The sequence below is a fragment of the Misgurnus anguillicaudatus genome, chromosome 8 (genome assembly GCF_027580225.2).
Source record: "Misgurnus anguillicaudatus chromosome 8, ASM2758022v2, whole genome shotgun sequence".
Classification (NCBI taxonomy): Eukaryota; Metazoa; Chordata; class Actinopteri; order Cypriniformes; family Cobitidae; genus Misgurnus; species Misgurnus anguillicaudatus.
The window spans coordinates 25,194,142-25,220,918 of NC_073344.2; the positions used below are offsets into that span (position 1 = coordinate 25,194,142).

At 36.5% G+C, this 26,777-nt stretch overlaps 1 protein-coding gene across 6 annotated transcripts in view; it reads right to left on the minus strand.

Moving 5' to 3' along the window:
- Positions 1 to 26,777, minus strand: part of tox2 (TOX high mobility group box family member 2) — a 121,655-nt gene that overhangs the window by 26,086 nt on the left and 68,792 nt on the right. For 3 of the 6 annotated variants that reach the window (XM_055213684.2, XM_055213679.2, XM_055213686.2), the window contains one exon: positions 18,429 to 18,686. In XM_055213684.2, the coding sequence (XP_055069659.1) occupies positions 18,429 to 18,686 (258 nt within the window). Of the gene's footprint in view, positions 1 to 18,428; positions 18,690 to 26,777 lie in introns of all 6 variants that reach the window. The other 3 variants (XM_055213683.2, XM_055213678.2, XM_055213685.2) reach the window with 1 other exon arrangement.

Consider the following 26,777-nt stretch of genomic DNA (forward strand, 5'->3'; position numbering starts at 1 on the left):
GGCCAAGAGCATCACCCTGTTTCTTTAATCTTGAAGCACTACATTACTTCTCAACAACACAGAAGACAAGAGATGTGTGGTGGACCCGCAAAGCAAATGGAGGCTCATCCAGAGAATTTTCATATTAAGGTTGGAGAAGAATTCTGTGATCGGATCCGTTCTTGTTGTTGTTGTTTTTGGGATGAAAGCGACCGTCTTGACTCTATATGCACATGTGAAACTACCAATCTATCACAGTTTCCCCCACCTCTCAGTCTATCTCTGAATAATTTATATTTGTTTCTAAATCAGCATTGCTATCCCCTCATCATACACACAATTCTGAATATCATTTCAATAGCGTTGACTCGAGTTATTGGGTTTTGGTAGACAGACCAGCATTTAAAAAAGAGCATTTAAGACTGAAGCATGATTTAAGCGTGTCTTTGGAGTTTTGTTTATAAAGTATCAGTGTACTGTTTAATTTTAGTATCTGTACACCTCGCTTCTTTCCTCACACTATTCTTCTCATATTTCACATTAAATAAGCAATTTCTAAGCGAACAAATCGGTAAACGAATGAAAAGCGTTTTGTGAGAGCGTGCCCGGTCCTGTTATTCCAAACCACATTTGCTTTCAATTTATTTGGAGTCACGGTTATAATCAAAATAATAAAGACGAGCACCTTCGGCATACGGCTTCACTCTTTACTGTCAATTTAGACAAAGCAGTCGGCATGAATCGTTAAACAAACAATATATCGCCTGCGCCCTGCTTACTGCACATTTAGATGACATATTGAATATTTGTTTTTAATGCTGGCTGTTTGCAGATGTCTCTGTGCTGAGGAAAGATGGAGAGAGAATGTGTTTTAGAGAGACAGAACGAGAGAAAGAAATTGATCAATAAGAGAGTTTAAATTGAGGAAAGCATTTAACAGATGAGTGATTGTCTCAGACTATAGAAAACTGACTGTGAACATCATACAGAATCTCACAAAGGTTAATGGTTGCCATAGATACCGTATGTTAATTATAATGATATAATACCATATACTGTAATGTGTCAGCCCATTGCTACCACGGTAAATATAACTTCCACATACATAGCTACTGTAGAGCTAGAGATATTTTATATAAGATAGAAATATACATTAAGTTTAATATGATGCTTGTTTTTATCATATAAATTAGGGGTGTGATGAGACACTTACTCCACGAGACGAGACACAAGATGTTTTAAGTAATCATCTTTAATTCAACTGAAATCACATTATTTTGAGATGTTTTAACTAATATAAGACTGTCACTAACAATTATTTTGGTAATTGATCATGAAGAAATATGTTTTTTTTTCTAATAAAAATAGACCCAAGTGAGCAATAACCTTTAAAATTGGTTCAAGTAAACTTAAGCTTTTATTCAACAAAAATATTATGTAATAAAAACTTCTCAGGTTACGTATGTAAACCTGATTCCCTGAGAAGGGAACGAAACGCTGCGTCTCCCTTGCCATACTTCCTGCGTCCCTGTTACGCATGCACTTTTGAAACAAACCAAAATTGCGGACTTCCTGTTGGGCAGAGCTAATAGGCTTCAGAGTAAAAGTTTTTCGGGTCTATAAGATCTATATAACTACCAACTTTCGTACATGTGTGTACATGTTTGCACAATCAATATTTGTTTTTGCATTTTGCATACATTTTGTTCTGGCCTTGGCCCGGTCCTAATTGCCGACGACTCTGAGGTTTTTGAGCATGTTAAGTGCCCAAAAGTGTAAAAAAATTCGAAGGAAAACAATAGGGCTTCACACCTTACCAGACTGTCTTAGACAATATTTCAGTTAGCGAGGGTGTTTTTCATGTCGCCTTTTATACTCCCTGGCTCCTGCGTCACCCTGCCGGTGACGTTACGGCGCACCATTGGTTGGATTTGATATACATTCAGACGCACTCATGCCTGGAGGCGTTCCCAAAGCATCACCACAGCGATGCAGCACCAGTTCCCTCAAAAGGGAACCAACCTTATTTATGGTAACAAATGAGTACATAGGGCACCCAAACCCTGGCGATTGTTATTTTACTTTCATTTTACATTAAAAGTATATACTGCTCTGTTAGACTATAATATATTTTGAAAACAACACAATTTGCAATAATACTTTATATTCTATATACTTATAATATAATTTTCCTGTTTTCTGTCTTTCATGTAAAGCTGCTTTAAAATATTGCAACATTGTAAAAGAACTGCTATATGAACAAACTTAAATGGACTTGACTACTGTGCATTGTGCAATACATTTTTATCATTAACTCTTCAATTAAACAGTAATTTCTCAATTTATCTGTATATTGCTGCATTATTCAAAATGTATAGTTTGTTTCGGGTCATATATCTTGTTCTAGTTACTAACCTAATTTTGGCCATTATTCTCTGTTTTAACCAAGACTGCTTAATGATATTCAATAAAGGCTTAACTGATATGCCAATAAATCCATTTGTGTCTCACATTCATCCTAAACATCAAAAAAGACTTTTTAAGCCACCATAAGTTCCATATCTAAAGGCTATATCATAAAGTGTATTGCTCATTTAACAGCGACTCTCCATTAGTAATGAAAGCATTAGAAACATTAATTCGACTGTTTTCAAGATTATGCCTCGTGCTCTTTGTATTTGCTGTACATCAAACTCAAATATTAGAGACCAAAATGCGAGACACTGTTAGTATGAATCCACACTGTTTACATTCAAAGCTTAGACTGTGATTGATCTTTTGCTATAGCTGGACTGACCAAAGCAAAGCAATGTTTATAGTAAACCTCCAGTTTGCTATTGAAACTCATACTGCTGACTTTCATAGCAGATAAATCTAATGTATAATTTACATTTTCTTCTAGAGTGCACTGTGTTTGTGTCACGTCATAGAGTAGTGTGTAGTGTGCGCACTACCAAAGCACACACTGTTTGCATTTCTGGCTGCGTCCCAAATGGTGCACTTTATGTGGATTTGCGGTTGTCCCATTTGTTATTTTACGTTTCAAAATGGTGCTCATGGGCGCCACCTTTCCCTGAGCCCACACTTGTGCAAGCTTGGTAGCAGACTGTCAAAGCAGCGTTACATCACGCAATGCACTCAACTTGACCCTCTATTTTCAGTGACACGTATTAGATAAATGCCAAACTAAACAGAAAAGGTATCAAAATAAAAACATAAAAACTCATTAAATAGACAATCACTTGCCACCAAAAAGTAGAAACCACTATTTCCATTTCAGCTGATTTTAATAATTGCGTATAGTATTAAGCCTGTGTAGTATTAATAAATCAACGTGTGACTCAGGATATTTGTTTACTTATGCATGAACAGCTATGGTAGCGTGTCCCGAAGCCACGACTCGAGGCATCACAAGTAGAGACTCTATCTCGCCCTCTCTCTGATCACAGACATCTTGTTGGGAGTGATGGCTCACTCCGCGCAGGTTCACAGTTGCTATTGTAAAATCACAGAGCGGTTAATTGAAACAAATGACTATAATAATAGAACATTATCCCGGCAGGCTCGCGGCCATGGCAGCTTTAATTAGCCGAGCACTGGAGACTGATCTCCCTCTCTTGCGCTCGCTGTAAACACAACGAGCTGAGGGTGGGGGAATCTCATCGCGGCCTGCCCTCGACGCGACTCCTTGTTCTCCTCGAGGGCAGAACATGAAAACCCGGCACTGACGTTCACCTCCCTCTTCCTTCTGCACTTCATCTTTGGCGCCGTGAATGGCGGCGTGCCCTCGGGGGTCATTTATAACACCGCTCCGAGTGCTAATAAGGGCTCCAATTTATAAATCAAGCGCTGGTTAAGTCTGTAAGCAAACGGAACCTGTCGTCCCTGAAGACGCTCGAGTTTCATCTCTGTGTGGAAACGAGCACGTGTGTAAATGAAAGACGGTTACAAAGCACCGGTCTTTGAACTCCAAGCTGAACTAAAACCTCAACGCACCACATCACAGAGCGTCACAGCCGGGCTGTTTCATTCACAACCATTCTCGGCCAGATCCACAGATTACGCATTAACTGCACGCTGACGCTTGAAGAGATTTTCCATTCCTGCATTACATTACAGCAGAACTGATGATGCAAAAGCACACAGATGAATGATGTTATTATCAGATCTAACGGCCCATAAGAAGGAGATTTCACAAATCAATCCTCTACAAAAGCATCTCGATTGTTTCTTCTACACGACAGTGAGATAAAATGGAGATTTCGGCTTTATATTCTTCTTGCTTCAGATAAAAAAAAAAATTCAACATCACTCACAACAAGATCAAGAAATTAAAGCATCAACAATCATTTTATTTTAGCTTTGTGCTTTTACTGCAACAAGACACATAACAATTAAAATAAACTCTTCATTCTTTAGCATAAAAATCACAGATATCATTTAGGAATAAAACACATCCAGAATGAACAGACATGGACTAAAAACTACAACTCCAGTCGAGATTTCTTGCGGTCTTTAACATGGAAAATGGATACTTGAGGCAAGCATTGAAATAATTTGATTGGACCTTTATTTCATAGCTGGGACAGTTTTATTGCATTATATTCCCTTTCAATTAGATTGGGTGTAAATCTGAGGAGAGCAGTGATCTACAGTACACGACTCTATAGAGAAACACTGAGAGGAAAGCCAAGCGTCTTTAGTACTGTCACAATAGTAGCATGCATGCTTATACTGTAAGTTCATTTAAAACTGAAGCCGTCACACACAGATGTTTGTAGTCTGGGCCAAAACAACAAACTGGCTTTCATGCGTTTAATACGATTCTTCAGCACTGCAATGATTCAGACTTTAAAATACAGCCAAGATAAACTTCACAAACAACAAGCGAAAGGTTTAGCAGAGATGCTCTGGGTTCGTAACATGTACACAGCGGTTATTTAGTTGTGAGTATACAGCGAATCACTGTATTACAGTCAGTGTGATGAAGCTAACAATACAAACACATACTGTATAAAAAGACATTTAGAGCCTCAGCAAATATATATTTAAATTCTATGAATATTCTAGCTTAGCATTATGCTCATATCAAACCCTACTGGAATTAAAGGGATAGTTCACCCAAAAATGAAAATAATGTCATTACTGTAACCCTCGTGTTGTTCCAAACTCGTAAGACCTCCGTTCATCTTCGGAACACAGTTTAAGATGTTTTATTATTAGTCCGAGAGCTTGTTGACCCTTCATTGAAAATCTACATACAGTCATTATCAAAGTAGTCCATGTGACATCAGAAGCATCGAAAATACATTTTCATCCAAAAATAACAAAAATTACGACTTTATTCAGCATTGTCTTCTCTTCTGCGTCTATTGTGAAGCGCATGCGCGAGACTAAAGTCACGTGACTGCAGTGACGCAGATGACGTGTTATGTGGTGCCCCCCAGTTGTTTTTTTTTGTGCGCCCGGGCTTGTTTACAGTCTGAGAGAGACGCATGCTGTAACTTTGAAAAAAAAAACTTTGCAAACACGTCTGAGGATAACACGTCATCCGCGTTACGGCAGTCACGTATCTGGGGCGCACCAGATAACATGTCAGCCGCGTTGTACGTCATTTGCGTCACTGCAGTCACATGACTTTAGAAGACAATGTTGAATAAAGTCATAATTTTTGTTATTTTTGGACCAAAATGTATTTTCGATGAACAATCCCTTTAACGGTGAGTTGAGTCTCCATTAAGGATTGCAGTTCTGTTTATTATTAAACTTACTATAAAAATCGTTTAGTACACAGCAACCTACAGTATTATATTCTAAACATATCTAGTAGGGATGCACTGATATATTGGGCTACAATCTGTATCAGAAATTGGCCGATTGTTTAAAACCAGCCGACGATCATGAAAGATTATATCCTGACAATCAAAAGTCACAAAGACAACAAAATTGTAGTTTGTACACTCTGCACATCTAGGATTTCAAATATTTTGAAACAAGGAGTAAAAAGCAAACTATCGGTATCATTCTAAGTAATCGAATATCGGTATCAGGACAGAAATTTTGCATGGGTGCATCCCTAATATCCAGCAATGCATCCATCAGATACACATGTACAAAGAGCCAGAATTAAAAACCTGCACGAGTTCATCCTGTGTGTTCAGCCCTTTAAAGGTAACGGTCCATATAGACACTAAACAACTGAGAAGAGTTCAGAACAGAGTCTCATCTTTTTCACTCTCTGGTTTCAGTCGAGCGGCTGTGAACGCTGTTTGACATGACAGCTCTGGAATGACTTTAGAAGAAGAGAGACGCTGGTATCAACACATGGAAGAGACAGAAGATTCCTTCAACAGCTAATGAGAAAAGAAGCCTGCCGTCAGAAGTGAAAACACACTCACAATACACCGCAGGGTGTCGAGGCAACAATTAGGTTCATTTAAGGATGATTAGTAAGTGTGTTAATGTTTCACACATGCTCGGCACGTGTTCGTGACAGCGGCTTTTAGACAGAGTCATGCTAGCTCAGATCTGCTCTGCTTCTTCTCCACTTCATCTCATCTTGTTATATACGACAAGAAAGATTTATTCCTTATATTCTTTATATGTTACACATCTGTACTGGAGTCACTGGTGACTGATTCACTTACTGGCGCACACAATAAACATCAGACAGGAGAGATGTTTAAGATATAAAAAATGGGACATGGTGTTCAAACAACAAATTCTTTGGGGTATTTATGTTCAAATCAATGTTGTGTTGGTTTATGTTCAAACTATGGCTGTGTCCGAAATCTCATACTGTGACAGTAGGTACTGAATTAGGTGAAGTAAGGACAATAAGGTATGAATATGGATAGTAGGAATGAATAACAACAAGTTAGTCGTTAACTAGAATGACGTTTAACAAGCGCAATTTAAACTCATGATTCAGCTGCTTAATATATGTATTTGTATTTGAATAGGGGCACGTTACTATTTCATGCATTTGTTAATAAAAAACGCCCCTCCGTCTTCTTCTTTGTTCGATAACATCTCTCCTGGGGGATCACGGGATAGCAAATAAAAAATTTGTGTTCTTGCCAGAAGTAGGTCATATAGGTACTTTTCGCCTATTATTTTTCGAATACTATGAATTCGGACATACTAATTGCCTCGCCTACTGCGTTTTGCCTATTATATAGTATGGAAGTAGGCGGTTTTGGATGCAGCACAATACCAGCGAGTCTTAAACTGGAGGATACCAGGATTCCCCATCTAGGTACAGGGTTTCCCGCAGCACTTTGCAGTTGGGGCGGCCCGCCTAAGCTGGGAAACCCTCCCGCCTTAACTAGGTCATCCAAAAAAAAAAAATTGGCGGCACAAAAGGCCGTCAAGTGCATCTCTGAGAATAGCCCCGCAAGCATGCACACGCGCCACAAGGCCGAAAAGAGAGAAAGACGTGTTCCGTTACTGTCAGGAGGATAGCCAGTTGATCAAACGCGTGTCCGTGAAAACTGCAAGTGGATGTATGTTTTTGGGGTTATTTAAGCCTGTTACTGTATTCGTCTATAGTTCTTGCAAATTTAAAGTAAGTTAGCTGGTGATTTTGTTGTTTGAGCCACCTGCTAGCTACGTTTCACGTGCTTGTTGATTCGATATAATTGTTGAGCGCTCTTGCTCACGTTATTTATGTGCATTATTTACATGCTAGTTACACTCCTTTACAATAATGTAATTAATAGTGGGAAATAATCCGATTTTACAATCTCCACGCTATCTATCATCGTTCGCAAGACTTTCTACAATATCTGCTTCAGTTTGTGTTTATTAACCCTTTAGTTTCACTTCATCACGCAGCTATTCCCATTAGAGGTAAAACGATTAATTCATTAATAATCTGGTATGTGTTCATTTTCTGTCATAGTTTCTTTAAAATTAAGTTTTATTTGAGTGTTTTTAAAAAAAAAAATTGTACGCCCCTTTGATTGACACTCCCCCGGCCCAAAACAAATTTTCTACGGGAAACACTGAACTATAGTCTGGCTATGCGTAACCAACTTGAATTTGGTTATATGTGATTTTGGTTAAAATATCTTCATGCAAGCAAAGTCAACAGTGATTACAAGGTGTTTGGTTTCATTTATTGATTTATTTTATTTTTATGTATTTAGACGTCTATAAAGGTTTTAGCTTAGATGTCTGTGCTGTGTTTGGATGCCTATTAGATGTCTTTTAAGCATTCAAACTAAATGTATGCATTTGGATTCTTATGTATGTATGAATGAAAAATAGCGGAGAGCTTCAATAAACTTCTCGAGCAATAAAAGAGCAACGTTTGAGCATTAACAGATCCTCTGTGCAGAACAACATCCTCGTCTCGTTCGGAGCTGTGAATGAGTCGAACTCAGCTGATGTGTGCTCAGATACCCAGCGCATGGGAATATGGAGGCGATTTCATGCTTTGATAAGATATAGAAGCCGGTGACAAAATGAGATACATAAACCAGTCCTTTATCTGCTGCAGTTAGTGCTGTATCAGACAGACGCCTCGCTGTCTCTCCTCCACCGTCTCTCTTTCTGTTTCTCTTTCGCTCTGATAAGAACATTGTGGATATACTATAGATATGCTGACTTCAAATCGAATCACTTTGTTTCCAGGCAACAACTAATGTCCTTCCCATCGCCGCTGTTCTTTTCCCAGTAAACAATAAGAAGACAACCATTAAAGAAAGAACAAAACAATAACGCTGACGACAACATAAAACTCATCTCAGAATTACTCATAAAAATAAAGCACAATTATTTGTAGCTGTTGGGTTTTGCGCAGTGCTTTTGCTTGGAAACTAACTCATTTGATCTGTAACCTGTTTTTCAATATCATATATAAGATATAGTGCTTTTCTTATTTATTTCAGTGCAAATCATAAATTGTAAAATGAAGTATACAGTATCTCTGTCTGCACACACCATCATCATTTATAAATGCAAATATGTTAAATGGCATCTGAAATATTTTCCCTACAGTAAACATATTAAGGGGTTAAAGACTTTTGCAATGCTGACCAAGAGTACATGAATGCAAAAGATGTCTTTAAATTAAGCACGACCCTAAACCTAATAGACTTTATTAGAAGAGATAGCATCTGAAATCCTCGTTCTTTTCCTTAGCCATTTTTTATAATGAAATTGGAAAATAACTTCTATTTCTTTAAAACATTTCTTAATATACAAGGCCGCTCTCGTATCATATTGCGCAGAAGGAAATAAGGCACCTTCTCCCGAGAGATAATAAAAGAATTGAATTTTTCCTTATCGGCCCGGTCATCTATTTTTCCACGGAATGCTATTACTCGCTGCCTGCGGTTGCTAGGCAACAGGAAATATTAATAGGGGCTTTTATTAGGCCGGCTTTCACAGTACAGCACTAAAAGAAGAGGCAGAAACATGAATGCGTTACATAAATCTTTAGCGCTCCTCCGGCTTTCGCACGACTCTGTGTTTGCCTCTTGATTTATCGCACTTTCTCCTCATTTATGGGAAATAGCACTGTGAAATAAGAAAATGGTACATTACCCTGAAGGACTATTTGAAAATAAATAATCGCAAAGGTGAAAAGAAAGCTGTTTAAAAACCAGGGGGGTTCTCTCTCTCTCTTTCACGTCTGCTCTCGGCCTTTTTCTCGGGCCAGATTTCACAGGGCCTATTGAACAGCTGAATGTTTTCCTCGGTTTTCTTCAAAACCATCAATCACGAGTGTAATATTCCTCGCAGGAAATGCATTCTATTACGCTCTTTGAACTGCGATGGAGAGAAAGAAAATAAAAGATATTAATAGTTCCATAAAGCATTTCCGCTACAAATGTAATCCTTGAATTGTGCCACGATGCAAATATCTTTCACTTTATCCTGATGAATCGATGCACTGTTCCTTCTTTTGGAGGAATCGCATTTTTCGAGCCGCGGTCTCGTGTTTCTGACAAAACCCGCCACATCAAACCAGACAAACGCCATAAACTGCGGGCATTTCTATTGAAAACTTGGGCGGAATTCAACAAAAACACATTTGATTAAAGCTGGTTGAAAGCCTAAGGTCCGCAAATAGCCTGTGAGTTAAGGCAGGCCATCATCTTCTGACTATTTCTGCTTCAGTACCGACCGCAGTCCGGTTCATTCAGGCAGTGATGAATCTAACGGTCCAAGAATACCACTGCAAAACCATTACTACATTAACATACATACTACAAGCCCAGATGAACATATACTCTAGTGTACACTACTGAGTGTGTGCTTTTGAGAGAAGGATATACACTATAAAACTGTGAAACGAACATTAACAACACCAAATACAAAATCAGCATAAAAATATAAGTCTAACGCTGGACATACTCTGCAAAAAAATGACTTTCTTACTTTCAGTACAAATATAAAGATACATTTTCTTGATGAGCAAAATGACCAAAGAAAATAAGTCTAGTTTTTAGAGAAAAAAGCAAAAAAAAAAAAAAGTTAACTTATTTTAATATTTTTTCTTACCACATTGGATGATTTTTTTGCTTGTTGTAGGCACAAATTCACTTAATTTTTTATTTTTTGTCTAAAAACTAAAGTTTTATTCTTAAGTAATTTTGCTGATCGAGAAAATACAACCTGATTTAAGATTTATTTTGACATTTGTACTGAAAACAAGACAAAAATACTAAAAGTGATTTTTTTGCAGTGTAGGATTTGATCTGCACCAGAGTTGCATGATCTAAACATTTAATTTGTGACCTAACATTAAAAATACTTTTTTATAGATCTAAGTTTTCACAGTTTAAAATTTGTTCACGCAGTTTAAAAACAAGTATATATAAAATAAAATAAAAATAAAAAGATTATACACTGCAAAAAAAAAAAAGATTTTAAAGAAAAAAAATGTCTTGTTTTCAGTAAGAATATAAAAAAATTAAATAGGTCTAGTTTTTAGACCAAAAATATCAAATTTAAGTGATTTTGTGCATAAAACAAGCAAAAAAATATGCCAATGGGTTAAGCAAATTTTTCTTGAATTTTTCTTGAATTTAGTGTAAATGTTCAAGATTTTTTGCTTACCCTATTGGCAGATTTTTTACTTGTTTTATGCACAAAAACACTTAAATTTGATGTTCTGTGTTGATTTGGATGACTTTAAAAGCTTTGCAGTTATATAAAAGGCACATTTCAGTAATAGTGGAAGAAAAATCATGAAAATACCAAATGTCTCAAACATAAAACTGTCAACAAATGCATTTTACTCAAGGACACTTTCAGTACTTTAATCTCTACAAATGTTTGCAACTGCAAAAAAAAAAATCTTTATGCTAATGATGTTATTTTCTCACCGCTTGATTGCCCTTGAAATTTTAACGAAATGTGACATTTCAATAATGAAACATGTTGCGTGCCAAATTCACATCTGCTACCCTGCCCAAATTTGTACAATTTTTCCACATACAAAACTGAGCACCTTAGTTAAAGCATTTGAGAAAGTAGTGAGGTAAAACTGATAATTAAATATTAAAAGCATCTGGTCTACAGTAAAACACAGTGAACATCAAGAGAGAAGAGAGCTCATGTTCCTGTGGAAACATCTGATCCTGAACAAACTTCAGTCCTGTTAGTTAATGACCAGATGCTTTCAATACTAAACACTGGATTTCAAAGCAATATCAGCTGTCTGAACATGACCATTTACTAAATGCACATACTCAATGTCTTGAAATGTCTCATTTTTAAGACATTTTGCATTAAAATACAGCGACTAAACACAGATTAATCATAGCAGTCGTTTCCATCAAACGGCACATGTTGACTTTTAGTACTTTTACAAAAGTCTGTTTGGAGAGAATTACACTGACATGTTTTCTTGTAAATGAGCAATTTTTATCAGGATCTAAAATTCAGGTTCAGAATTTCTTATTCTTATTCAAAAGATTATCAGTCAGTAATTCAAATGCTGTATTTCACAAATGGCACTTTCGTAATTTCATTGGTATTTAACAAACTATCTTTCGCTGTAAAAACGTTTCACAAGCAAAAACCTTCACTTCCTAAAAAATCAACTTCTTTGGACAAAACATAGTAAACTGTTATACTAAATCACTAAAGATGCAATTAGAAGTGAAAGAATTGCAAATCATGAGTCAGAATAAAGGGGGCACTGTGACGCATGTGGCCGTTGAATGGGCTGAGACCAGCAGATTTGAAGCGAAAGTACTTAACTCTTTCCCCACCAATTAAAAGAAAGTGCTTCCCTGCCAATGAGTTTTTACGGCAATCCATATTTCTGCTATTATCCACTAGGTGGTGCTCTTACCCAGCTTATAAAACACTGAAGCATCCACTGATCCAAAAACAGTAATAAAATCGTTCTAAATCTCCAACAAAAGTCCTTTACAAAAATGCTATTATCTCAGCCTTTTACTTAATATTTTGTGTTTTTTAAGAAATCTACCCATATTTGAGAGGTGATACAAACAGAACAAATGAAGATAGGATGAAACTTTTTTGTTTGAAAGCAAACATGTAATATATGTTCACTTGATATATTGTATGTTTATAAATAAAGAAGAAACATTTCTGGAAAGCATTAAAATTTTGTAAAAAATTAGGGCTGTCAAAAGATTAATTGTGATTAATCACATACAAAATAAAAGTTTTTTTGCATAATTTATGTGTGTGCACTGTGTGTAATTATATATATATATATATATATATATATATATATATATATATATATATATATATATATATATATATATATATATATATATATATATATATATATATATATATATATATATATATATATATATATATATATATATAAATAAATAAACACATTAATGTTTGAATTTAAGAAACATTTACATGTATATTTTTATATATTTTGATAAATTTTATATTATAAATATGAATAAAAAATATACCTAAATAAATTTTTTCTTAAATTCATGTATGTGTGCATTTATATAAACATAATATATACACACAGCACACACACACACACACACACACACACACACACACACACACACACACACACACACACACACACACACACACACACACACACACACACACATATATAGATTGTGCAAACACAAACTTTAATTTTGTTTGTAATTAATCTTTTGACAGTCCTAGTAAAAATCATAAAAAATGCTGGCGCTGGCTGGCAACTTTTATAAAAAACGTCGGCAGGAAAAGAGTTAATAAACATATAACATGTGCCGAGTGTTATGGGTACATGGTGGGGGACGAAGGAGAGTATGACGGATAAACATGTAACTTTGAAAAAACAATCTCTTGGAATATACAAACATGGCATACACAACACAACATAAATGAGAACGAACCAAGACTGGAGAACACAATAGACTTAAATAGTGATGAGGATGATGAGTGGCAGCTGCCATGACGACAGATGATGATCAGGTGAGGGAGAGGGAGGGATTATGGGATTTGGAGTCCAATGACGATGAAAGGGAAAACAGAGGAACAACCTAAGACTGTGATGATGGTGGCCATTAGGGGCTTTTGCATCTGAGTTCTTCATATTCTCCATCAGCAACATTTCTCAGTAATATAATGAAGCCAGGAGTATAACTGCAGTTCTTGAGACGGAAGTTTTGTTCGTAAAGCACTAGACACTCTCTAAATTGTTTCATGTACTTTAAAAAGCTCTTAGTATGGATGACATTTCATTCAAAGCAGTTTTCCCTTTATCCCGCTGCTGGGTTCAGTCACTCAACATCTTTGAACTGCTCTTCTCCATCTCTGCTCCATCAGTCTCCCGGCTTCTCTCGTGTATCTCGCTCATCTCATCTCTCTGACAGTGTGATGCTCGGCAGCACTAATGAAAAAAGATCTCCTCAGCGCCTCTGCTCCAGAACAAAGATGAAACCTAATGGCTTTTTCTCTTCTCTTTTGGAAATGGAATATATATGCACTGACCCCCCTGACACCACGCATTTATTTCTGAAGATAAAGCGTCTGTTTACATCGACGCTCGTCCTTAAAACAACTGCACAAACCCATCATCCTCTACACATAAACACATGTGCTGTGCATAATAAAGATGAAGTGCGTATTTTAAATATGTTTTCTAAATACTCTATAGTTGTAAAAACTAAGTAGTCCCGCCCCCAAACTCATGCCATTGGTTGAATCAGTGCTTCCTGAATCGGGCAGAATATTAGACAAAAATCCTTTCTTTTCCTTTAATCCCTCCCTGTTCGATCTTGTGCTTTTCTAAGCAAGGTCTGAAACTTGTATTGTGAGGACTTCTTGTGTCTATTTCACAATGTATTCCTCACTTGTATAACATTAATCTACCAAACAACACAAAATCTACAATTTTATTTGATCAATCGCTGATGTTTGCAAAGGTCATAAAAGGTGAAAGTAAAGCATGAAATGTTATCAAGACAAGGAAAACACATCTATTCTCATTTCCACAGCTCATAGAGCATACAGCTTTACACAAACCCTATTAGATTAACTCATCTATGTGTATGTGCAGTAGACATGAAACCACCACAGCCTGTGGTGTCCACTACAATTTAACATCCACAAATACTACTGAACATTCCTGGTTCTGCATGCGGTTAAAAAGATTTTCCTGGAAAACATGGAAATAAATTCTACTGTAGTTTATCACTTTTTCACACAGGGCCATGTGTGGTTGGATTTTGTTTTCCTCCTTCATTTAAAAACTACATGTTGTGTTTACTTGTGTTATCTTGGGTTAATATTTACATTTGTTTGATGAAACATTAAAGTGTGACAAACTCAGAGGTCTTCTGAGAAATGTTATCCTGTCCGAATGCGAATGTTCGCAAATCTCGTACACTGTTAAGATTTATGTTTGTTCACTGGTAATGAACAAAAATGGTAATCTAAACATTAACATGGTAATGTTAATTAATGAAGATAATAAATTGTAATCATGATTTCTTTAATTCTATGAGTTTATTATAGACGGTTTCATCGGAAGCACGTGATACACGTCTGGATCCGAACCTTACTTTCGGTTTTGTTTTTTTTAGTTGCTAAACTGATCTCTTGAACAAATGCCTCGTTGAAAATAACAAATGTTTTGGTTTCCTATGTAGTCTATGTGTTGTTTTTTAGCTTGTTATATAAATAAACTACGTTTCAAGAAGTTTGTTGTTATTTATTCTTAGCGGAGTTTACCGGAAGTTACGTGTGGACCGCGACGGCCGCTTGTTTATGTTGTTACTGCTGAAACAGTCTATAAACAGTCAGTTATATAAAAATCGTAGGTTACTTTCGTATGATTTGCATAAGTTATTTTAATTAGTTCAAATTAAATTAATAAATGACATGTTCTGTAATTATTTTACATTTAAAACAAAATTTCAAACCTTACAAACATGCTTATTCAAAGCACGTGATCTTCTTCACGCCCAAATGCAAAAAAAGTGACAGACACTATCTTTCGCTTTAAAATCCTCTAAGTGCATGCAAACATTTTAGGCAAAAACTTTTACCTAAAAAATCCACTTCTTTATACAAGACGTAGTAAACAGTTGCAAAATCACTAAAGATGCAATTAGAAACATTGCAAATGATGAAAGTCAGATAAAAACTGAAGCTGTGATGCATGTGGCCGCAACATTCAGGTTGTATTTACAAGAGACGCAAGTTTGATTGTGATGAACAGTTCTGAATGGTCTGAGACCAGCATTAAGCAGAATTCAAGCGAAAGCATTTAACTCTTTCCCTGCTAATTAAGAGAAAACGCTTCCCTGTCAATGACGAGTTTTTACGGCAATCCATATTTCCGCTATTATCCAGTAGGTGGTGCTCTTACCCAGCTTATAAAACATTAAAAACTGTAAAAAAAACACTCTGAATCTCTAACAAAAGTCCTTTAGAAAAATGCTATTATCTCAGCTTTTTGCTATTTTTTTAAACTACCCATATTTGAGAGGTGATATAAACAGAACGAATGAAGATCGGATAAAACATTTTTTTAAAGCTGCTTGAATTTTAGTCCTGTATGAATCCGTGCCTAAAATTACAGATGTCATGAGGAATAAGATGAAACTCAACAAAATATTCCCATCCAAACAATGCCATAGTTTTTATTACAGCATACTATTATTGATATAATAAACTGAGTATGGAAAGGAAAATGAGCTTACTTCTAATAAAAAAACTATTTTAGAAGCATAAATATTTGTGGCACTAAAGATCTATTGGCAAATCTTTTATACAGAATATTTTTTTTAATACATTTAATTGATTTTTTTATGTTTTCCTTTTGGTATAACCCAGCAAGCAAATTTGCATTTAAAAGACATCATTTAATAGTCATCCAAACACAGCTCATACGTCTAAAACAAGGTGAAATTTGGATTGAAAGTTAAAATTTAATAGATGTCTAACCATAGCCCAAAAATAAATGGGTAACGCTTCACAATACAGTTATGGTGGTTGTTTTAGTAAACATAAGTAAATGCATTAACGAACATAAACAAACATTGTACAATATAGTTGTTTAGCATGTATTAATTCCTTTTAATGTTAGTTAATGAGTTATTCATGTTAGTTCATGGTGCATTATTAACTAATGATAACAGTTTAAATGCTTGATTTTATAAATGTATTAGTAAATGTAAAAATTAACATGAAATAAGATGAATAAACACTGTTGAAGTATTTATCATTGTTAGTTTATGTTTGCTAATGCATTAACTAATTCTTAACAAATACAACCTTATTGTAAAGTGTTACCAGTAAATGAAATAAAATCAATAAAGGAAAGCAACCACCTTGTAATCACTGTTGACTTGCAAGTTATTTTGGCAAAAGTAACCAAATTCAAGAATATTTTTGCTAGAAGTGGGTCACTCGTAGCCGGACTATATCTGGTCTTCAGTTAACCTAGATGGTGAAATGACTTGCTGGGATGTCTCTCTCATTAGTTATTTAATGGAATTTGCAATATCCAACAACATACAACTGATATGAAGAAATGAGCTTTATTATGTATGTGGAGTGACAGAAAATAATGATGCTGATGAATTTTCCCATAATTCCTTCAGCACCACAGAAAGACAGATTTGTCTTCCTCTTTGTCATTATCAATCTGTCTGTCTTACAATGCAATTAGAGAATTGTAAGTAGAGTCAAAGGTCTGCTGTGGTCAGTTAGTTAGGATGAGAAAACAATCGATTGTGTTTCATTGTCAATAATCAGCCATCGCTTCATCTATTCTGAGGAGACGTAGAAAATAAATGTGAGAAATCCCAACGTTCACTATGACAGCTTTATGAAAAGAAAAAAGTCCTCAGCCAATCACTTTTACAAGGCAACTGGGCCGTGAATCTGAACTTGTATAGATGCAAGATTTATAAACTATTGTGGGAAAATTTGTACTTCTAATTTGATGAATAAGTCCTCCATACCATCTGACATTAGCATGTCATTAAAATAACAATACACTGATGAGCAAACCGTGTTGCTAAGCTTTCGTAACAAAGCAAGACAAATATGCTTGGCAAAAACACAAATGCTGGGTGAAATCATCAATTTTAATTAGGTGGACCTTTTCCATCCTTTCAGTCCTGAATATAACAAGTCTCAATGTTTCCATACAACATAGCTTGCTCGTTTAACTCGCAGTTCACCACAATATGATCTAAAATGTTCAAGTTCTGCTTCAAATTTTGACCAAAACAAGGCGTCTGCAATGCACATGCATGTGGAGCAATGTGCACTCCCATCCTTAAAGAGCACCTATTATCCCGTTCAGGATTTTACATTTCCTTTGGTGTGTAAGTATGTATTATTAAATGTTAACAATATGCAAAGGTACAACCCCCAAAGTAAACGATGACGTGAGTTATCGTCTCCAACTTTTCAGGCCAATCACAATGTACAGATTAGCTGGCCAATCAGAGGACAATGCACTTTTCAGAACGATGAGCTTTGTACAAAATCAATGCGTTTCTGATTGAGGAGCAACTATGTACGCTATGGGGAAAATAATATACCCCAAACAACGCAAACACATTACGGAGCCCCTAAAGGGACATGGAGAAAAAATAAAGAAAGTTAAGTTTCGTGTGCGCACATGAAACTATTGTGCACACGCAAAAGCCAAAGTTTCACGTGCGCACAAGAAAGTTTCACGTGCGCACGCGAAACTAAACTTAAAAAAAAAATTTTGCACATGAAGGTTTCATGTGAGCACATGAAACTAAACTTTGGATTTTTACTCCAATGTCACCTTAGGGGCCCGGTAACACATTACAGCAAATGCACAAAATAATGTTGTTATTAGCAATGTAATAGGTGCTCTTTAAACTAACGTGCCGGTACACGTTACATGTCCAAAAACTGTGTGTATTGTCTAAAAAAATGCTGTCTAGGCAGGCAGCATACTGCGGTTCAGGACAGAGTCAAAGCATTTGACTTACCGAGGGCATTTGACTAGACAGCAGGTGGCCGTCCTGGGCGAGCATGTTGGACATCATCAGGGTGGGCAGCTCGGGGTAAGAGTACGGATTGATCAGACCGTTGTGAGGCAGAGAGTGACACAGGTAACCAGACTCAGGGTCCATCAGGTGCAGTAGAGGCGGCTCAGGGTGATTTGGAGGGGTTATAGGGGGAATCTCATAATCCTCATCACCTCCACCACCTCCATTCCCGGTCCCCCCTCCCTGACCTGAGTAATTCTGCTATAGAGAGATAGAGAGAGAGAGAATAATTAGATTGAAACATTGTATGATGGTAATGCAAGTGCCATGATGTTGCCATGGTGTTGCTATGCGGTTGCTAAGGCGTTCAGAGTGGTTGTTACTATGCAGCTGCTCATCCCAGCAAACCCCAATAATGAGACACATAAACATGATGCAGTGAAACAAGCATGAATCACTTTCTTTGGAAACGGCTTTAATATCACGAAAAGTTGGTGGAAATACAATATTATCACAATCAACTTCTGCAAGAGAAAGACATGTTTTTGATTAGCTCTCATGTTTTCTCGTTTCCACACCGGCCGTATTGATGCTCAATCCTCTCGTCGGCTGTGCCAATCTAACTCTGAATGTGATTGAGGAAGCATGTAACGTTACATTACAAAGAGAGAGAGAGAGAGAGAGAGAGAGAGAGAGATTGCTGAGGTATTCAAGAGGGAATGAGAAGCAATTTTGTGGGAGGCGATTTGACTGGAGCTCGTCTATAATGACTGACTCAAATTAATCATCAGAAATAATATTCCGCTGTCAACCATTCAAGAGGTTTTTTAATAGAATTTTTATGATTCATGTCTGCCCGTATACATCAAACAGTCCGTTCTGCAACATTTCAGAAATCAATTCAATATCATCTTTGTGTTGCCTGTCATCTTCGCCTGGAGAACGGCCATTTATCTTGCAAACAAATACTTTTAGCAAATATGCGGCCGTGGAAGAGGACAGAAAAGCATTGTGGGACGTCAGATTTCACCTTGTTGCTGTGCATTACTCAAATCATAAAGATCTCCTAAATATATTACCTGTCTGATGTTCTCCACAAGGCTAAAACGCTAAGCGATATTTTAAGAGAGACCGTAAGCGCCCAGAGGAACGTTTCATTGCTCAGATAGTTCTCACTCCGTGTATTTCTGAACACAGAGACATGAATGAGATCTCTTCCAAGGGCCAGATTTACTAACAGCTTGTGCCTTCATTATGACGTTAAGATGCGCAGTATATAATTAGCGCTGAAAAGGTGTGGTCTAGTTATTTTTGCATCTGACCTTATTGCATATGCATTTCTAGGAGTTTCCCTTTCAGACGCAAAATTGATGGGATGAGATTATTTAAATGTTTCACGCATCGTGATTTACTAATGTTTGCTCGTGTTATATTACTGGTATTTGCGCCATTATTTAATGCCAAAAAAGCATGTCTTAAAGCTCACGTAACACACGCTGTTTCTGCATTTCTGATGTTAATCTGGAGTACCTATAGAGTAGTATGACATCCTTTATATCTCAGAAGAATCAGATTTATAAAAGAAAGATTAGCTTTACCAAATCTTTCTGATAACGTACGAAAAAATGAAGAAGGAGGAGTTACTACTGCGGGTGGAGCGAGTACGAGTCATGCAACACTACAACACTTTTAACTTATGATTCACTACATGTTCGTGTCATTTATATAATATGCACGCGCCTATTTCCAACATAAGACAGAAGTCTTACCGCATGCAACTTGTGACCGGGTTGGGAAAATCCAGCGCATCAAACACACATGCAAAACTCCGCTTGCTAATAAACTATATCCAGTGTTTTCATAAAGCTGGATTTCTTCTTCTTACATCCAAAAACACACTTCTTCATTCGTGCAATTGTTGACTTTTGAAATTAAACAAAGCTGTGGCGTGATGTGAATGTTTGTAAGTTCAAGTGTCTCCCACTAATTGACGGGTGGGCGGGGTTTTCCGGGGGAAGTGCCCATATAAAGAAGTGATACGTAGAAAACCCCTGAAAATCAGTTGAAACTGTAATCGAATAAAACTTTCCGAAACTTGTACGAACCCTGGCGAAGTGCATTCGGCACAGAAATACTCTGTAACACGTCCAACTGCTTTTTTGACACGTTGCCTACTTTTAGCATGAGGAAACAACTCTATAACTGTGTTAATAAGTCAGAATGCATGAAATACCATTGAACCCTCCCTTTAAATCAATTGTGCTTGAAATCAGAGATCAGAGAGTGTACGGTACAAGAGGATTTTTTACAACGTGGTGCTGAACTCAAGCTCATCAGGTGTTAGTACTGTAGATCACCCGCACCTCATCAGCTCTGCTTATTCGTGATCCTGAACTAATTTGTGCTACTCTTAGTAGATTGTGGTCATTATGGAAATCAGCTGTTGGGCCTGTGTTGTTTAATTTGTGCCTTTTTAGTAAATAACCCACAAATATTTCCACTTCCATTGACGCTTTTTTAGAATTATTTGCCCCGCTTAGTAAAATAGTAAATCTGGCCCTAAAACTCTAGAGGAGACAGATGTGTGATTACTGCAGGGTGTCTTTTTCTCAGGAGGCAAACATCTACAACCGTGAGTTGAAAAGTCTGATAAACAAAAGATGTAAAGTTATCTCTTGTCAACCTTCAGTCTTAAAGGCGGAGTCCACGATGTTTGAAAGCCAATGTTGATATTTGAAATCACCCAAACAAACACGCCCCTATACCCCAATAGAATCTGGACCTTCTGTCGATAGACCCGCCCCACACATACGCAACCCGGCATTTGATTTGATTTGATTGGCTATAAGTTTGTTTTGGTAGTCGGCCCGTCTCCTTTTCCAAAGCGTTTTTCAAACATTGTGGACTCCGCCTTTAATGCAGCTTTGAAGAGACAATTGAGATATTAATAAGATGTCATTTTTATCACTGTCTCAAGTGACTTCAGTGAGGAGATCCAAAGTGCATCCAAGATCATGTTCTTTGACCAAATCTCACACTATTGCAGAAAGTATATTGCTGTGACATGCGGTTGTGCTGCTGTGGTTGGATATTAATCATCTATATAGTTATAGGTCCCTTTGAAGACAGATGTCTTTGTTGGCTTCGGGGTCCCTGTTATTGTCTGCAGCAATAAATGCGAAAATGAACATTTCCTGAAATTCAATTTCCCTCATAATTGTTGGAAGGAAACTAAATAGTGTGTTGTAAACATTGGGTCGAGCGGGGTATTGTGTGAAGAGAGAGAATCGCTGAATCCTCAGGAGAATTCAAACACAGCCACAAATAAAGATTCACCTTTAAAACATGGAAAGTATATTATTAACCTCTTTACAGTCATAATGCATTACTATATCCAACACTCATATTTACCTTGCTTTTTTATGGTATACACTAACAATACCATGATGTGTCTTTAAGACATATTTACAAAGTGATGGCATCAAATGTTAATGGTGTTACATCTTTCAAATGTGTTCTGTACTGAATACCAGGGTTTAAATTGGGCCGGGGCTGAGCTCTGGCACATGGGCTGAAGGTCTCGGCCTGCTACGCGCCAGTGTGCCCACTTGTGCCAGTGCGTGTGCACTGACGCAAAGAATGTGTTTTCATTTATTCCTACGAAAGGCAGACTTAACGGGGGGCTATTTGCATGCATCAATTGTTTTTTGTCACCATGCGCTTAAAGGTGCAGTGTGTAATTTTTAGAAGGATCTCTTGACAGAAATGCAAAATAATATACAAAACTATATTATCAGGGGTGTATAAAGACCTTTTTATAATGAACTGTTATGTTTTTATTACATTAGAATAAGACATTTTTATCAACATACACCGAGGGTCCCCTTACGTGGAGGTCGCCATTTTGTGCCGCCATGTTTCTACAGAAACCTTTAACGGACAAACTTTTTTTACTAAGTTGTCTCTGACGATGACATGTTTTACTGGTGGCGGCTACTGTAGCTTCTCTATGCGGTTCAAAAGTGAGGGGTGAGCAGTGGATTGAGCCGTTGGTTGCAATTTGCAACCTCACCACTAGATGCTTCTAAAATTTACACACTGCACCTTTAATGTACCGATGTCTAGGCAGCCTCACGTGAAGTAGAACACAACTTAATGGGGCGTACACACCAAACGCGAATTCAACATTTTGCGCAAATAGATACATACATACATACAAAGTCAATGCAAAGAGGCGAATAGACGTGAACTTGCGTGAGGCGATGCAAATGACACGAATCAATTGCTGCAAAAACATGCACTATCCGCCCCAAAGGTGTCTTCGCACAAGTTTAAAATATTCCAATTTTCGTCAATTTGCGACTTTGCATTGACATCGTACGGTAATCTCCTTGCGCTAATCAGTGAATTCACATTTGGTGTGTAATGAAGCATTGCGTTCCTTGCTCTAGATTACTGTCGGGATTTAACTTCGTGTCATGCAAATTTTTGCTTGAGTTGAATATTTTCAACTTGCGAGAAGACGCGTTTGGGGCAAATCGTGGCAATCATGCCGTCCAATTTGCATCATCCGCATTTCCCTGCGCAGGTTCGCGTCTATTCGTGTCTGTATTGACTTTTGAATGTAATTTACTCGCGCAAACTGTTGAATTCACGTTTGGTGTGTACGCCAACATTAGGCGCCTAAGACATGTAAACTATATAGAGGACGAGAAACGTGTAAAGGATACAAGTATGTAGGCTATACAGCAATTTCACTCATATCATTAAAATACGTTAACTGATAACACTGGTTTTAAAAAATTATTTGTCAAGGAGGTTGTATGATTCTTGTAAGTTGTAGGGGCAGTTGTAGCCTAGTGGTTAGAAAGAAGGGCTTGTAACCCAAAAGTTGCTGGTTTATACGTAATCCATTTGATTATTCAAGCTGATTTTAGGGATAAAATGTTAACAGTGAATTCTGTAAAGAGAGGGGAGAAGAGATTTGGTTTAGATGTTTGTCAAAAGTAGCAGAACGTCCTTGAAGATAAAATGTAAATCCCAAGGACGAGCCCAGTTGAATGTTTGGAAAAAATACATAATTCATCAGGCTGACTTCAGAATGCAATTGTGTGTATTACACGTTTAATTCAGATATAACTTGTTCTTCAAAACTCAAGTCTACACAGTCAGGGTCTGTAATGAGACAAATGTTTTGCTTTTCGTCAGAAAACACATTGACTTTGGCTTTGTTTCTCTCTTTTTCATCTCTCCAGCTCTCTGTGTCCAATTTTCAAGGATATTAGAAGTGAAATTGGATGCAAGATGGCGTTTATATTGAGTTTGAGGGTTTCAATTTGTAGCGTTCATTAACTGAAGAGCGACGGCGCTTTGAAATGAAGGCCATCAAATTCCTGGGAATATTTACGACGTGCGCTCGGGATGCTGAAAACATTTGGCACCGGTTTGTTGACTCAAACGCACTCCATCACAGTACACATATGATCATATCAGACGCACACAAACCCAAACGCCTTCTGTTCCTATAAACAGATGAACGATTGGTTTATATAAACCATGAAATAATGCAAAGAGAGTTCTTAGATTGGGAAGGCAACCAACTATCTCTGGCATCAATTTAAAGCCATTGTACGCTGTTGGGCTCCACCATATATGAGCGAGATTCAGTCTTAACACAACAGATGTCATTCAGCCGTAAATCTATTCTGATCTGCCTTATTAAGACCTTGCACAACTACATTTGAAAATTTTCTGAAAAAAATCAAAAAGTTGTGATGCTTACATTGCCACAAAACTTTCTCAGTGCAGGTATCTGTGTAAAGTATAATATACTGTACTTCTGTCCTGTGATATACAATGAAGACAAATGACTCTGAACGTTATATTAATATTCACATCTATTCAATCTTAAATATGCCCTGCCTGCTGCAAACTTCCAGCTCTTGTGTAAAATAATATTTCTGAATTAGTAATATGTCTTAGAGGAACACTTACTCAGGTGAAAATAATAAAACTCTAAAAGTTATTTTTGTGTAGCGAGGCAAATGTAATTCAGTGTGTGTTTAAAAGCATAATGACAGATTTTTCTAATAAGCACTTATCTGTAGAGCCTACAGCAACATTCAATGATTGATGTCTATGAGTTTTAACCTAAAACCCCCACAAACCCTGCAGAACAAAGGCACACACATTTATCTGATTCCCATTCAATGTGTGTGTGTGTGTGTGTGGATGGCAGACTTTATCAAAGATGATGTTTTAGAGCGTCATCTGTTTTTATTTGGATGACAGACAGACCAGCATCATAAATTACTCACTGCTATGACTGAAAGACTTTGTGTTTAAGGGGTAAAACTATATGTAGAAGTTCATTTATGCTGACAAAAAACTTCTTTTGGGGTCCTCAGAGCTAAAAATATTTCATAATAAAGATTTTTATGTTCTAGAGTTTTCAAGTAAACAAGTTACTAATAAAAGTCAAACTATTACTAAATGCTCGTTCACACCATGCATGATAACTATAATGATATTACAATCCACACTAATACATTATAATAACTTTTATTTTAAGCTTGTGATGCGATTTCACATCTTAAATCCACAAACCCTTTAAATTTGCAAGGATTTTGATTTTCTGTCAATGATTTATTGCTCACCGGCGGGAAAATGACTCCTAATATCATTCATTTGTATTGTGTTATCACTATAGTTGCGATATGCTATTCTCTTACATTATAAATTACTTGAATGAATAAATTAATTAATTTATTACTACACTTTCGTAAAAAAAATCTGATAATTTACTCACCCCAATGTTATCCAATATGTGTATGTCTTTCTTTGTTCAGTCGAGCATAAATGAAGTTTTTAAGAAAAACATTCCAGGATTTTTCTCCATATAGGAATTTATTGGACCACAACATTTTACAGTTTTAATGCAGCTTCAAATTGCTTGAAACGATCCTAACCGAGACATAAGGGTCTTATCTAGTGAAACCATCATCATTTGCTCCAAAAAATACTTTTTTACCACAACTTCTCGTCTTGCACTAGCCGTGTGATGCACCAGTGAGACCTTATGTATTACGTAATCACATCGAAAGGTTATGCATGTAAAACAGCAGCTACAGTGTTTATAAGTGTGGAGAAAGAGGAGCATTCAGATGTTTGTGAAATTATACTAATTCATGTCTTTTTGTCCATTTATTGTTTTTAAATGGTCCGCAAGTGTGCGTTTCACATATATAACCCATGACCTTTCCACGTGATGACGTAATACATAAGGTCACACTTCACACTGCAACTGCTAAATAAGAAGTTGTGGTTTAAAAGTCAAACGCCCAGAACTACACCAGGACCCAGAAAACCAATCACATCTCAATGGCCATGAGTTTTAACCGGTAAGCACAAAACAAACTGCATTTTTATTCATCCAACAATATAAAATGCATCTTTAATCAGATATATTAGGTCTTAGATATGTCTTCATGTACACTACTGTAATGTTTACAGAATAAAAGTGCTGTAAAAATAAGTGCAGAGATTTCAGTATTGAAAGTAAAAATTGGATATAGTTAAAGATAATGAATAAATAAACAGCTAAATGAAATCTAATTGCAACAGTGGCACGCACACACAGTCTTATTCACCCATAAATAAAGTGAATGTCTACAGCCTACACGCCATCTGCTATAGTCCACATTATACTGAGAGCATGTGGACGAGAAGAAACATTTAACCTTCAATGTGTTCATTCAAACACCATATGCTCAAGCTGAGACAATTTACAGTCTGAAATATTCACAAATCTTTACACCGGAGTTTGATAAGAAGAGATTTTTACACTTCAATAGCACCTTAAAGAAATGACGAGTCAAGAAAGAAATACTTTATAAAGTCTTTTGTATTTCACTGTCAGTAACTAATAATTGTGCACACATACACAACATCAGCATCAATATCTCTCTTGCTGATAAAAACACGATTTTTAAAAAGATCTCATATTCATCACAAATGTCTTTCATACACAGAAAACAGAGCAATTATTTCTTTAGTGTCTTAATACTTTTGGAGGGCACTGTACTGTATATCAACATTTATTTTATATGAATAAACTCTTTATATAAACTTTATATTTATCTAAAAATATTTTAGGTCCTTTTGGGACAAATATTTGAAACAGATTTCATTTTTAATCTCTGTGTGACCTCGGGTAGATAATAAAATCTCATCAGCAAAGCTATTTTCTTTATTTATTTTATCATCAATCTAATAATCATTCAGTCAACACAAATGTGTTTGTCGTTTTTTTCCACCACATCTTGCTGGGTTATATTTGTGTGATTTCAT